This window comes from Mytilus trossulus, chromosome 10 (assembly GCF_036588685.1).
Source record: "Mytilus trossulus isolate FHL-02 chromosome 10, PNRI_Mtr1.1.1.hap1, whole genome shotgun sequence".
NCBI classification, from domain to species: Eukaryota; Metazoa; Mollusca; class Bivalvia; order Mytilida; family Mytilidae; genus Mytilus; species Mytilus trossulus.
The window spans coordinates 47,428,276-47,443,102 of record NC_086382.1 but is presented as its reverse complement, the minus strand read 5'-3'; the positions used below and the strand labels follow the sequence as shown (position 1 = coordinate 47,443,102).

Genomic DNA, 14,827 nt, shown 5'->3' with positions numbered 1-14,827 from the left:
ATCAGAATTTTTCAATTGAACTTTCCCAGTTTAAGGGGCACTAGCTGCCAAATTCATGTTCTTCATCGATTTTAATAAAATTCAAATAACGTGTATATAGTGTTGAATTGTTTATTAAAATGTTACGCACAATCTTGGCTGATATGCATAAAACCATTATATTTCATGACACTGCATGAAAAAGAAATTGACTTGATAATACCAGAACCAGAGACATATATATTGCATCTAATATCTCTGCCAAAACTAAAAAATAAACTACCGTAAGTCCACATAAGAGGGTATGGGTGTGAATTAACAGAATAGAGAACAAAGGACAAAGAAAAAAAAAGGATAAAGAATAGTGAAAGAAAGAGAATAATGGAAAAAAGTGTAAGTTATTAAAAATATAACTAAAAAAAAGAAGACAGAAAAAAAGACACCCCCTCCGAGACGAGCCTTACATGCACTGTTATTTGACGCTGCCGAGTTATTTTGAGATTAAGACATGTATTAGTAGTCAGCCCGTAAAGCCTCTTGCACCAATTTGAGGATTACCAAAGGTTAATTTTACGGCTTAGAAATAAACATAATTGACAAGTTTCCTTCCCCTGCACTCTCGATCCCACGTGTAAATAGCACGTACGGAATTTCAAATAAGACATTGATACATTACAATACTTGCCGTCAGTATTTGAATATATTGATTAAGAAGGTATAGAAGATTAATGCACGCACACTATTATCCACCACTGGCCTAAATAGTTAGTCCGCAAACAACGAGGGTAATAAAAACCCAGCACTTTGAACACAGCTTCCCACTTTCCATTTCTACCATAGAAAACTTTTGCCTTTCATTTATCAAAAATATAATATGTTGATATTAAGGGTATATAAGAATTATTGGGCAATTCAAACCATTCCTATTGTAAGTGATAAAACTAAATTTATATCAGGGTGATTGAAATGAGGGAAAAAAAAGGGGGGGGGGGGGTCAGGAGTTCAGGGCCCCCTTTTTGGGAAAAAAATTGGTTGATTATATGGAATGACTGAGGCATTGCAGGAGCAGGCCCCTCTTAGGCAGTCGGTGGGCCCCCACTTATGAAAAATTCTGGATCCACCACTGTGGTCTTCAGTTGTATTATCTTTTTTTAAAAAAAATACACCTGTATAGTGTATATATTCTAAAGTGTAAATCAAGGGAAAATAATGTAAACTATATGTGCATTGGGACCTTTTAAAAGGTATTTTGGGGGAAGAAAGAAGGGAGGATGAGTCCAGGGGAGCTAATCCACACCCCCTTCAATTTGAAAATATGCTATTATCTTGTAAACGGTCCAGATCCCCACCCCTAAACAAAACCATATATATTCTTGAATGGGACTATAAAACAAATGAAATGAAATAAAAAGGAGGTCTTTGGGGTTACCCCACCCTGTTCAATTTGAGAATGTGCTATTATCTTGTGAACGATCCAGATCCCCACCCCTAAACCATATATATTCTTGTGGGGGACAATAAAATTAATAAAATAAAATAAAAGGGAAGTCCACCCCCTCTAGTTTAAAAACTTGTAAACGGTCAAGATCCCCACCCCTAAACCATACATATATATTCTTGTATAGAACAATAAAACAAATCAAATGAAATATAAGAAGAGTCAATTGGGGTCACCCCCACCCCGACATGTTTGAGAAACTTTAAAATGGTTGAGATCCCCAGTGGTTAGGTTAAAAAAAATCCAGATTCCTGATCCCCACCCTCAAACCATATATATTCTTGTATGACTATGAGACAATAAAATAAATCAAATGAATATAGGACCATCCCCTTTGTCTTGGGTTGGGAACCCCCGCTTTTTAAAATGGCGAGATCCGCCCGGCATACCATCTAGCTAGCTATAAAGGCTTTAAAAATATGAAATCAAACAAGGAAATTAACAGTCATGTTGGGAGTGTAGGCAACTGTTTTGAATTTAAAAAAAAGCCTTTTAATACATATATCAATATATAACAATGTTAAATTTTTTGTGCAATTATTTTTGCTTACCGTATTTTCAATAATGGACAAAATTGCATGATTAAATATTGTAATTTAAGAAAAATCAGCATACATGTTATAAAATGCGAAGTGGAAACTGGGAATTTGACAAAGAGACAACAACCCAATCAAAGAGCAGACAACAGTTGAAGGTCACCTATGGGTCTTCAATGCAGTGAGAAAATTTCGGCACTGGTCTTCAGCTCATAAATATGTATCAGAAATGAAAATAAGATACAGCTTTCAGTTGTATTAATAAAAACCTCACAATAAGTTCTGAATATCAGAATATACAGTATTGCAAGATTCTCTCAAAATATACACATAGAGCTGAAAAACTGTTAAATTAATCATGCTTATTTAACATTTAAGTCCATGGAGTCCATCTAAATATGCATACTCTCGTACAAAGGAATATAAGTATGCAGTAGACATCAAGTTTTCAAAAATAAGAGTATCTATGCCATTAATTTACGACAAGATCTTCAATCAAGTAATAATATCTGTTTGTTTAAATATTTCGATCGGAGGTTAGTATCTGTCACCGAGGGCCAGTGTGGCATGCTTTTTGCTAGGGGGGACTAACTATGCATGCTTGACCCAAGGGACAGGGGGTCAGTCCATAAATAGACTTACGACAGATAAGTGGCAAAGTTAATACTCTAAAACGTTTAACAATTTAATAAATAGCAATATATGCCAAAGATAATTCCAAATAATTAAAACAAATGCACTAAAGAATTTAAATGTCACTGTTCGTAAGAATTGTCTAATCACTGTTGTATAATCACTAGCTGGAATTGTTCGAAATGCACTTGTAAGATGAAATTGTCCAAATAGTTATATTCCTAAGTTAGAACTTGCTCCAGGGTTGAAGGTCTTGATCCGATGAGTTGTTGGTCTTTCCTTTGTTGTCGGGTTGATGGCATTCCAATGTTTCAGATGTTCGCTAGGCAATCTGTTGTTACTGATCGTTGAATAACCAAGACTGGAACAAGACGGTACTCTGCAGGATCACTCCAACTCCTTCGCGCTTCTAACTGTTGTAACGGTGACTGTAACTTAGTGCCGTATTAGAATTTCTACGAACTATTTATACCAAAACTGAAAAGATCTCAATGTGACAAGTAAATTCCTAATTGATTCGAGTTATAACATGAAATGATAAAGTAAAAATATGAATAGTAAATTAATTAAAGATTACAATTAAAGGATTTAAATGAGTTATCAAATGACATCTGTCTGCCTAATTAACAAATTGAACAATTACTGTAATTCTCAAAAACATATGTGACATATTTAATATTTCTAATTAGTTTGAAGGTAATTAAATTAAGATAAGTTCAATAAGAATTAAATAAGAAAACTGTAAATAAATATAATCCTTATGGAAAACAATCTTTTGATAACAAACTTATTTAAGATTAAAATTAAAATATGAAATTAGAAAAATGATAAAAATACTAAAAATAGTTTTAAAAAACCTGAAAGGGAAAATGCACCTATGACATATTTCCCCCCGCTCTAAAATGTTTGTCCTCAAACATTATATTTATATCTAATCTATCAATGAACATAAAGATATGCAAGCAAAATAACATGTATAAATATGAAATCTAAGTTTTTTTTTAACTATGTGAAACTTAATTTTTGAAAGAGGTTTGAAAATAATTTTGAAAGTACTGAAATAAGTTCATCAGGCTTACTTAGTACTGATCAATTACAAAGTATAGTTGATGAGACCATACTTTATAACGATCAACCAAAAGAAAAATACTAAATTGACCATTACAAAATTAGACTTGTTGATATAATTTATATATCTGGTAACTATGTACATGGACGTCCAACAATAAATTGATTGTTTACCTGAATTATATACATAAGACATTTGAAAAAGAAAAAATATATATATACATATATCTTAAGGATTGACTTGTGGTCTTCTAAATGAAATTAGACTGACTGATCCACAGTCCCTAAACATACAATGAGGAGATTTGACCTCTGTTACTAAAAAAAATATACAATGAGGAGCTGATCTCCGATACTAAAAACAATGAGGAGCATATCTCCGGTACAATATACAAATGAGGAGCTGATCTCCGGTACTTAAAACAATGAGGAGCTAATCTCCGACAAATTACACTGAGGAGCTTAAATCTCCGATACAATATACAAAAAATACACATTACTGAAGGTTATTACCTTTTGAGACATATGATAGTTGATCTACACATATTACCAATCAATACTTATTTCAGTATTATATTGATCTTCAAGTTTATTTAAAAAGGTGTCCATTAATCCATTAGGAGTTTCGGCCATTGGTGCCCATTCTGGAGGTATATTCATGTTTTTGTAACTTATAAGGTACTCATCCTTGCCATCTTTGTTGATAAACGCTTCAAAAATTGCTTCTGTTGTTGGTCCTGTAATGAAGGGTTTCTTGTCTCCATATTTAAACTTGTGTTTCATGTATTGCATACGTAGTTCATGCCTATGAATTTTAAATGCTTCTTTTCTTGTTTCTATGAATGTTGCTGCATGATCTTTAGCCATTGTCATTGGTTGCCATGCCTGTTTGTTGTGGTGTTGTACCAAAAAATAAGCTTCTTGATGAAAAAGTCTGACAGAAATTAATTTTTCCTTATCACAGGTGTTGATTGAATTTATATCAGTTTCTAATTCTGTTTGAGTTGCTGAATCTTTGGTAAGCTTTGTCTGAGCAATATGATTAACATTTTCATCTGGCTTATTGAAAAATTTGTGCTTTTGAAGTGGACGTTTTCTCTTTTTGCCACCCATAGTACGTTTTGCATGAAATTCTCTTACTAACCTGCATGGAATTTTGCATGTGAAATACCAATCTGTTTTTCTGGTCTTTTCTGTAAACTTTATTTTGTAGTATAAAGTGCCATTTCCTCTTGCAGATGATATAATAGAATCTATTTCATTTTCACTGAATGGTTGCAGTTTCCGCGGTCACAATCTTTACATGATGGCCTTGTGTCTTTTATTGGTGCATTATTTCCTCTGATTAAAGTTGGTTGAGTATCTGGGACATTGTTATTATCTTGATTTTCTGGTTGATCTACCTGTTCATTGTTCCTCTCTGTTCGATCTTCTTGAATTTGCTGATTGTTGTTGTTTGGTTGAGGTATAGGAAGGTCTGGTTGGTCATCTAGTTCATCAGGATCATGCTCATCCATGTTGTTTTCCATATCATTCGGAATATTGGTAGGTCTCGCTTCTGGATCATGATATGGTTTTAGTCTTTGCGCATTAACCAAGGATTTTACTTCTTTGTTTGTTGCACAATTCCTTAATTTATAGGTGTGATGTGGACCAAATCTTGTGATATAGTATGGACCAACCCACTTACGGTGTAGTTTTGGAGCTTTTCCAACTGGAACTTTTGTGCAGTATAGCCAAACACGTTGTGCTGGTCTAAATTCTGGATCTTTTGTTCTTTTGTCATAATTTTGTTTATATTTTTGCTGAGCAAGTTCAATGTTCTTTGCAGCTATTGTTCTAGTTGTTTCTAAATTTTGAAGAATTCTGGCCAAAAATATCTTATTATCCTGTGTTAAATGATCCTTTGGTACTAATGAAGTGTCTATCGGTAATGACATCTCCCTTCCATACAATAAAAAAAATGGGGAATAGTCTGTTGATTGAGTGGCTGGTGTTGCTCGATATGCCATCATAATTCCTGGTAAGTAATCAATCCAATCATCTTGCATGTCTTTAGTATAAGCACGGAAAGCTTGTAGTATAACAGAGTTCATACGTTCTACGGATCCATTTGTCTGTGGGTGGTATGAGCTGGTCAAATGTCTAGTGATGTTAAATAGTTCTGATAAAGCTTTTACAATATTAGAGACAAATGTTTTTCCACGATCTGATATTAATATACGAGGTGCGCCGTAACGTGTAATGATATCTTTGTATAAAACGTTTGCAACTTCTTTTGCTTCTTGAGTTCGAAGAGGGAATGCCTCACACCATTTTGAATAACTGTCCACTACTAATAAAATATGTTTGAATTTGTCCTTTGTTGTTGGTAGACCACTTAATATGTCTATATGCCATCTCTGAAAGACATCATGAGTTTGCTGCGGTTGCAAAGGAGGAGGTCTTGCATTAAAAGCACGCTTTGATTGTTGACAAGTTTCACAAGTTTTGACATATGTGTTGATATCACTATACATAGATTGCCAAAAGTACTTATTACGGAGAGCTGCATATGTCCTTTCAAATCCCTGATGTCCACCTCCAGCAATACAATCGTGATAGGACTTAAGTAGGTCATCCCGCAAAACCTTTGGTACAGCAATTTGTTTGACAAGCCTTTCATCTTGTGGAACCTTTTTGCAACGTTTGGAGTAGAAGTGCTTCCAAATGCCATCTTCTACTTCATAGTTATATGATTCTGCGACAATAGTCCTTGCCTTTGCTGGGTCTACGGGTACTTGTCCAAACTGTTTGTACTGGATGATGTCAGTTAAATCAGGACACCTCTGTTGCTCTGTTGCTAAATTTGGAAGCACAATGTTATTGATCCCTTGAATATGCTGAATGCTGTTCAAACTAGAAATGATTGAATCCACATTTTCACCTCCATAAAATAATGTTGCTTCTGTATATTCCTTTTGATTATCACTTATTGAATACAAATGTTCTGATAATTCACTTGAATGTTCTGGTTCTGTGTTTGGATGATCTTGACGAGACAGAAAGTCTGCTGGGTTCTTATTTCCTGAACGATGCTGAATTTTGAAATTGTAGGCTTGAAGGAGAAGGCTCCATCTGCCTAAACGTCCATTGCAATCTTTGATCTTTTGAAGATATTTCACTGAAATATTGTCTGTAATAACAAGAAATTCCTGATTTGCTAAATAGTGTCTTAAATGCTGAATTCCTTCAACTAGTGCTAATGCCTCTTTGTCTGTTATGTGCCACTTCAATTCTGAGCCTCTTAATGTTCTTCCACCATAAGCAATAACATTTTCTCTTTCATTTTGAATTTGACTTAATATGTAACCCATTGAATGTTCTGAAGCGTCTGTTGAAAGAATAAAAGGTTTGTCCATTTTTGGAAATGTTAGGATTGGAGCTGTGATCAGATTGTTTTTAAGGAACTCAAATGCAGTTTGGCAGTCTTGAGTCCATTTGAATCTCTGGTTTTTCTTTAACAATGATGTTAGTGGTGATGCAATTTTTGCATAGTCCTTAACAAATTTTCTGTAGAAATTAGCCATTCCTAGAAAGCTTTTCACTTGCTTTACACTAGCTGGTCTTGGAAAGTTTTTCACTTTGTCAACATTTTCTGGATTAACACGAATTCCATCTTTGGAAATTATATGTCCTAAATATTTCACAGTTTTTGTTCCAAATTTACACTTTTCTGGATTCAATTTCAATTTAGCCGCCCGGAGATTTGTAAATACTAATTTAAGATGATGTAAATGTTCCTCAAAAGTTTTTGAAAATATCAAAATGTCATCAATATACACTAATGCAATCTTGAAGTTAAGGTCCTTGAGCACTTTTGTCATGAGGCATTGAAATGTCATTGGAGAATTCATCATTCCAAATGGTAGACGATTGAATTCATACACTCCTTTATGTGTTATGAATGCACTCTTGTGTTTGGTTGCTGGATCTAGTGGGACCTGCCAAAAACCTGACTTTAAATCGAGCGTTGAGAATATTTCAGCTTGCGAGTCTGCTAGAGTGTCGAATACATCTGTCATATGTAAGATTGGAAATGATACTGGCTCAGTAATACGATTGAGTGATCTGAAATCCACACATAGGCGAAATGAATTGTTTGGCTTCTTTACAAGAACAACAGGACTGTGCCATGGTGATTGGGATTCCTCTATGATGCCATACTTTTCCATTTCATCTAGTTGTTTTTCTAGTTCTTCACGCATTTTTGGAGTTTGACGGTATGGTGCAGCACTAACAGGTTTTGAATTGTCAGTATAGATTGGATGATAGTGCATATCTGTTTGTCCAAGTTCACTTAAGTCCTTTGCAAAGATGTCTCTGTTTTTCTCCAAAAAGTTTTTAAGTTGAAATCTTTGTCTTTCAGAAAGTTCACATTTATCTAAATCAAGGTTAAGATCAAATTTTGACTTTGTACTTATTTGTTCACTTTCAGGTTGGTTATTAACATGATTAATTTCAGCACTATTAATTTCCAAAAATTTCTGAATATTGTCTGAATGGACTGGAACGGCTTTAACAATCTTAGTTCTCTGTGGGAGCACTATTTCTTGATTTGTTGGATTTAACAATCTGTATGTAACAAGTCCTTTGTTGACATTTGATATGGCTTTTGCACCTGCTAAACAATGTAACTTTGATAAGTCTACTTTTGGTTCCAATAAAAGTGTTGTTCCATGTTTAAATCTCTTCATACGCAATGCGAGCACAATTTCACTATGAGGTGGAATAATTGTTTCTGACAGAGTTTCTGCAATTCCTATCTGTGAGGTAATCTCTGTACTGGTTTCCACTGACACTGAATGAAGGTTAACGAATGATTCTGAATTATGGTGACCTTCACATTCCTGAATTGTGATCGTCATTTTACCAAAATCAGTTTTCACTTGATGTTCTTGAAGAAAGTCTATTCCTAAAATAATTCTTGCGTGAATTGTTTCAAAAACTCTAAATTTCTGTTGGATTTTAAATTTTCCAAATGTTAATTGTAGCATGGTTTCTCCTAGTATTGGATGTACTTCACCACATACTCCAACAGCACTGAATAATGAGGATCTTTGAATTTTAGCATTAGGTTTAACTTTATGAAGCACATGTTTGCTGATGCAGCTGAAGGCAGCGCCACTGTCTATTAAACACTTTTCTGATTGATCTTCTATTGTTAGATTTATAAGGTTTCTTTGCAATGAGGCTGTGAACTCGAAGTCTGGCTCTTGATCTGTGATTGGAGATAAGGCAGCACATCTTGGTTGTCGACAGCACCATCCTTTCTTATATTTTCTTCGAGCCATTATTTCACCATGTACATTAAAGATCTGAAACTAAATGAATATTTGATAAGCCTAATATGCTTAAATAATACAAATAGCCATTCTTTACAATTAAGAAATAAAAATTATGATACAAAATGAGCTCTGAAAGCTGACTCTAGTAATTAGCAGTTCTTAAATGTCTGCTTTTAAACTAATAAAATCTGACTAAGAAAATAAGACTAATGTACTTATCTTATGACAATTCTGTTGTAGAATCTGATCTTTTCCATTAGACTGGTCTTTATGTTGAAGCTGGTTCACACAATTTGTTGAATTTTGATTAGAATAAAAATTTTGAAATTTGTTTTAAAACATAACTATGCCACTGTCATAAAAGTCAATAGAACTTGCCCGAGTCACTCCGCCATATCTGTCACCGAGGGCCAGTGTGGCATGCTTTTTGCTAGGGGGGACTAACTATGCATGCTTGACCCAAGGGACAGGGGGTCAGTCCATAAATAGACTTACGACAGATAAGTGGCAAAGTTAATACTCTAAAACGTTTAACAATTTAATAAATAGCAATATATGCCAAAGATAATTCCAAATAATTAAAACAAATGCACTAAAGAATTTAAATGTCACTGTTCGTAAGAATTGTCTAATCACTGTTGTATAATCACTAGCTGGAATTGTTCGAAATGCACTTGTAAGATGAAATTGTCCAAATAGTTATATTCCTAAGTTAGAACTTGCTCCAGGGTTGAAGGTCTTGATCCGATGAGTTGTTGGTCTTTCCTTTGTTGTCGGGTTGATGGCATTCCAATGTTTCAGATGTTCGCTAGGCAATCTGTTGTTACTGATCGTTGAATAACCAAGACTGGAACAAGACGGTACTCTGCAGGATCACTCCAACTCCTTCGCGCTTCTAACTGTTGTAACGGTGACTGTAACTTAGTGCCGTATTAGAATTTCTACGAACTATTTATACCAAAACTGAAAAGATCTCAATGTGACAAGTAAATTCCTAATTGATTCGAGTTATAACATGAAATGATAAAGTAAAAATATGAATAGTAAATTAATTAAAGATTACAATTAAAGGATTTAAATGAGTTATCAAATGACATCTGTCTGCCTAATTAACAAATTGAACAATTACTGTAATTCTCAAAAACATATGTGACATATTTAATATTTCTAATTAGTTTGAAGGTAATTAAATTAAGATAAGTTCAATAAGAATTAAATAAGAAAACTGTAAATAAATATAATCCTTATGGAAAACAATCTTTTGATAACAAACTTATTTAAGATTAAAATTAAAATATGAAATTAGAAAAATGATAAAAATACTAAAAATAGTTTTAAAAAACCTGAAAGGGAAAATGCACCTATGACATATGACCTCCTTTTTGCTGATGATGTTTTCGTTTTAAAGTTGAGAAAATTGTTTGTACCAACAAAAATAAAAACAAAGTCAATCTAGAATTATGTTTTTATCATTTTTTTATGTTTAGGTTGGCAGCAAGATGAAAAGGACAAGTATGCAGTTCAAAATTCAAAATGCGGATGAGCTGAGGTTCAATGTCTTACCTTTGCAGATTTTCATATTTTGCATGAATGAATTCAAAGGTTATATGATGGACGGCAGAGAAAGAAAAAAACTACTTTTTAATTATCCTGCTCCTGGATAAATGTAAAACATCTTGTTTTTAGGTAAGTTTTATGCTCTGTTTTGATAGTGTTAGTGCATTCATCTGTCCAGTCTTTCCTCTAAATTGTATCCTCTTTAAGATTTTGGTGAGTGTTCGCCATGAATTTCAGTAAGTAACTTGTGGATTTACATGTATATACTAAAAATTTAGTACTTATATTAATGAGATTTTAGCATGACATCCTGCCAAATGCTTGCTAATCATGTTTATGTTCCAAAACATACAAGTATTTGGACTGTACGCATACAGTCTGCCCAATTTTAAGAAGTTGGTCAAGTTTATTAGAAACAAATGTACAGTACAGATCAACATAACTGAAATCTTTAATAGATTAATACAAATAGTTTAATTGCAGTTAAAATTAAAACACAGGTTTGGTCGAGCTGGTACCAGACAGTACTAGTATACTTAAATAGTCTGACTGTACACATATGGTGGGACTGTAAGTTCTGGACCGTAAACATAAGATCCAAATACTGATATGGTCTGGAACATTTATACATGTCTTAAAATTAATATCAAACACATTGGTGTTTTTGGTAATAAGTTATTTGATAGAACTATAATGTTTTGGGATATCAAAATCAAAAATATCCCATTTTTACTTTTAATAAAGAAGAAGATTTAATTGATGTATGTATAAATGTATATTAAAATGAGACAGCAAGCCAACGACACAAAAAATAAGGATGAAACATACATAATTTTTTTGTATCAATGCTATAATTTCCAATATGTTCAAAGAGTTCAAGGTATTTTTTCATTGAAATAAAACACAAATTGAAATCTGTCAGAACTTCAAAAGCTTAAAGAAATATTGTTTCTGTTGTCTGCATTTTGTATAATATATTGCGAATTCTTGTGAAAAATGGAATGTTATTATAGTTGTCTAAAGTTTTAACATTGATCTTTATACTGTAAATTCATAAATTATTGCGTGCATTTATTATTGCGATTCTGGCATTTTAGACTTAAATGCGATTTTAAATTTTACGATTTTGAGAAAAATCCTGTTTAATGTATATAAAATATTTCATAATGCGAGTTTAAATTATTGCGTTTACAACTCCGTTGCATTTTTCGCAATAAAAAAAAAACTCGCATTAATTCTGAATTTACAGTATATATATATCATGTATATTATGTATATAACTTGGGAAAATACCCAAATGTTATAAAGAATCAAAAATTAATTGATTGTTATATGGTATTAGAATAGGAAGATGTGGTATATTGCTAATTTGACAACCCTCCATCAGAGACCAAAGGATTTAGGCCGTTAGCAACTGATGACACTGGACAACCTTTAACAATCAGTAAAATCCATACTGCATAGCTATTTTTATTGAAAATCATATTATTGCTACATGTATGCAAACAATTTTGTATAATACATTTCTTTAGATTTTATTGGTTCTTTTTCAGAAGGATTGAAATTCACCACCTAGAATAAATGGAGAAAACATAGAAACAAGACCAGAATAAATTCAAAGACAAAAGTTGGATCGGTTATTATTTTCATCACTCAGTCAATGATTTGAAGTTCTTTTAAATACAAAAAAATATTGAAACCACAATAATGTCAAAGTTCTGTGCTGAATGGTCAAAAAGTGGACTATACCATCAAACAAAGCTGGATGATAAGAAACTATTAATGTTTTGTGTTGAGGGATATTGTGAAAAAAAAAGATTTACTTAAATAGCTACTAGTATGTTAAGCCTAACAATAGAGATTTTATTGATTTAAAATGGTAAATAATTGTGTTTCAAGAATTAGTATTCTGTAATTCATGAATAAACATATATTGATACTAACATTATCTGCTTTGTTGTTTAAAAGTTAAGCTTTGAACAGTTATAGAACAATATGCTAAATTAACATTTTCCAAGAAAAAAAGATATTCAATTAAAAAGATTCATATTATAATAATTTACTACCAAATAGAATACATTGTAACATACACATTACTGTATATTTATATCTATATATTTACAATAAGAATCCCATAGGATTTTAATTTGTCCCATGGGATATTAAAAATCCCATGGGATTTTTTTTGTCCCATGGGACTACAATTATCCCATGGAATAAAAAAAAATCCCATGGGATTTACCCAAAATCCCATGGGATAATGGTCAATCCCATGGGATTTTGCCTTGTCCCATGGGATATTGAAAATCCCATGTTTTTATAATTCAAATTGCAAAATAAATATGAAAGAAACAGTAGAAAACCAATGAAATTATTGAATCCCATGTAATTCCGCACATTTTGGTTATATACATGAAATTGTAGCTTTTGTTTGAGGCGGCGGCGGATTTGCAAATGAGTGTTTTGCAAATTAAAAGTGTCCAGTGTTTAAAGATCGTTAATTTATTTATTGAATATATTACAGTGTCTTCTTACTCTTTATTTATAACAAATATTAAGTTAATTCTTGTACATACCGTTTAGCCATATTGGAGATGATGACCCACATTGTCCTGGTAACGGTGCCTTTGTTGGTATATTCTGAAACATTTCATACCTGTACCACCCAGCTGTTATGTAAGATGCTTCACAGTCGTCATGTTCACCACTCTGCAGAGTGTAATTAATGGTCCTGTTGGAGTAACTAAGTATAACGGAATGGTTCACACAAGGATGATAAATTCCAAACCCTGGCGGTGTTGTCTGTGCGTCTGAATAAGATATTAATAGCACATATGGTAAGCCTATGAAGTGTTTATTGTTGGTGTATAATTTACTATGAAGGTATACAAATAGTGATACAAAATATGACAATTGTTTATTGGAAAGTATGAGATTTTAAATTCGAGTTCTAAACTGTTAAACTATGAACGAGTTGCGAAATTTTGAAGGTTATCAAACATCTTGCAACAAAGTCATAATTGTTGCCTTTTAAGGAACACAAATATTTTTTTTTAAGTTATTGAATACAACATGCATTTTGTACTTTAAAATGAAGAAAAAAATCATCAAATGAAAGTTATAAATGTATAATGCAATAACTTATATCACATTTGTACAATATTATCAATTCAAACATCAGAACTGTATGCATATTGTAATGTTGGATGTAAAACTGTTGACGAAATCACATGTACCATATGAAAAGCTCTTTATTTAAAAAATGTGAACAATTTCGACGCTTTGAACTCGATGAATTGTGTATGCTACAACCATGAAAGCACTAGTCAAAGCAATCCTTTTGATTTTTTTGCTACTGCCTAGGCAAATCAAATCAACAAGCTCGTAGGAAACAGTAATTCTCACAAAACCTTCAAAACTAAAAAAAAAATAGTTTTGACAACATAAATATATATGTATATATTTTTAATTAGTTCAGGCATTCTTTTTATTCAACTTGTTTGACAATTGCTGGTTTGTTGTATATAAGGATTTAATGTTTGAATTGACACACAGACTTTTTTTCTTTCTTCAAAACTAAATTCCATGCTTTCAATGGAATTTGTCTAGAGATATATTTTTACCGATCTTAAGTCTACTTTACAATGAATGGTCTATTGACTTCTTTTATTCGAGCACTACTGATGAGACTTTAGTAGACGAAACGCGTATATAATTTTAAGCCTGATTTCTATCGTGATCTTGGTTTTTTACTATTATCATTGAGTCTATACATCACATTTTTTATCAATAGGAATTAAAGTGTCCTTAAAAAATATATATAACGAATAAATATTCTATTGTATGTGTTTTCCTTTACAAGTTAGAGAAACACAACTGCATACAAGCTTAATATGTATTAGTTAGTATCTGATGTGCATATATTTTTGGCAACTTACAATTGTGGTTTAAAATAAATATTGCTATTAAAATCCCATTCACGATTGAAAATTTCCCAATCTGCATCTTATGCATGTTAGTCAATGGTATATTAAATAAATAAATAAAAATTTAAGGAATGTTTAAGCATTAAAACAACAATTTGTTTATCTTCAATACACATGACTAGTGTTTCAATTTATTTGTTCCCGAAACTTTATCAAGTATTTAATCCATAAACAACCGTTTGTATTCCAAATTAAAATGACGTAATTTAAATTATTGTAACTCATCTGCCTCTGATTTCAATC

The 14,827-nt window shown here is 32.3% G+C and overlaps 1 protein-coding gene across 1 annotated transcript in view; it reads right to left on the bottom strand.

The window, feature by feature from the left end:
- Window positions 1-14,619, bottom strand: part of LOC134687958 (uncharacterized) — an 83,318-nt gene extending 68,699 nt beyond the window's left edge. Inside the window, exons 1-2 of the mRNA XM_063548421.1 lie at window positions 14,537-14,619; window positions 13,175-13,408 (exon numbers count right to left, since the gene is read on the bottom strand). Of these exons, the coding sequence (XP_063404491.1) occupies window positions 13,175-13,408; window positions 14,537-14,612 (310 nt within the window). The 5' untranslated portion in view covers window positions 14,613-14,619. The remainder of the gene's footprint in view (window positions 1-13,174; window positions 13,409-14,536) is intronic.
- Between the last annotated feature and the right edge of the window lie 208 nt (window positions 14,620-14,827).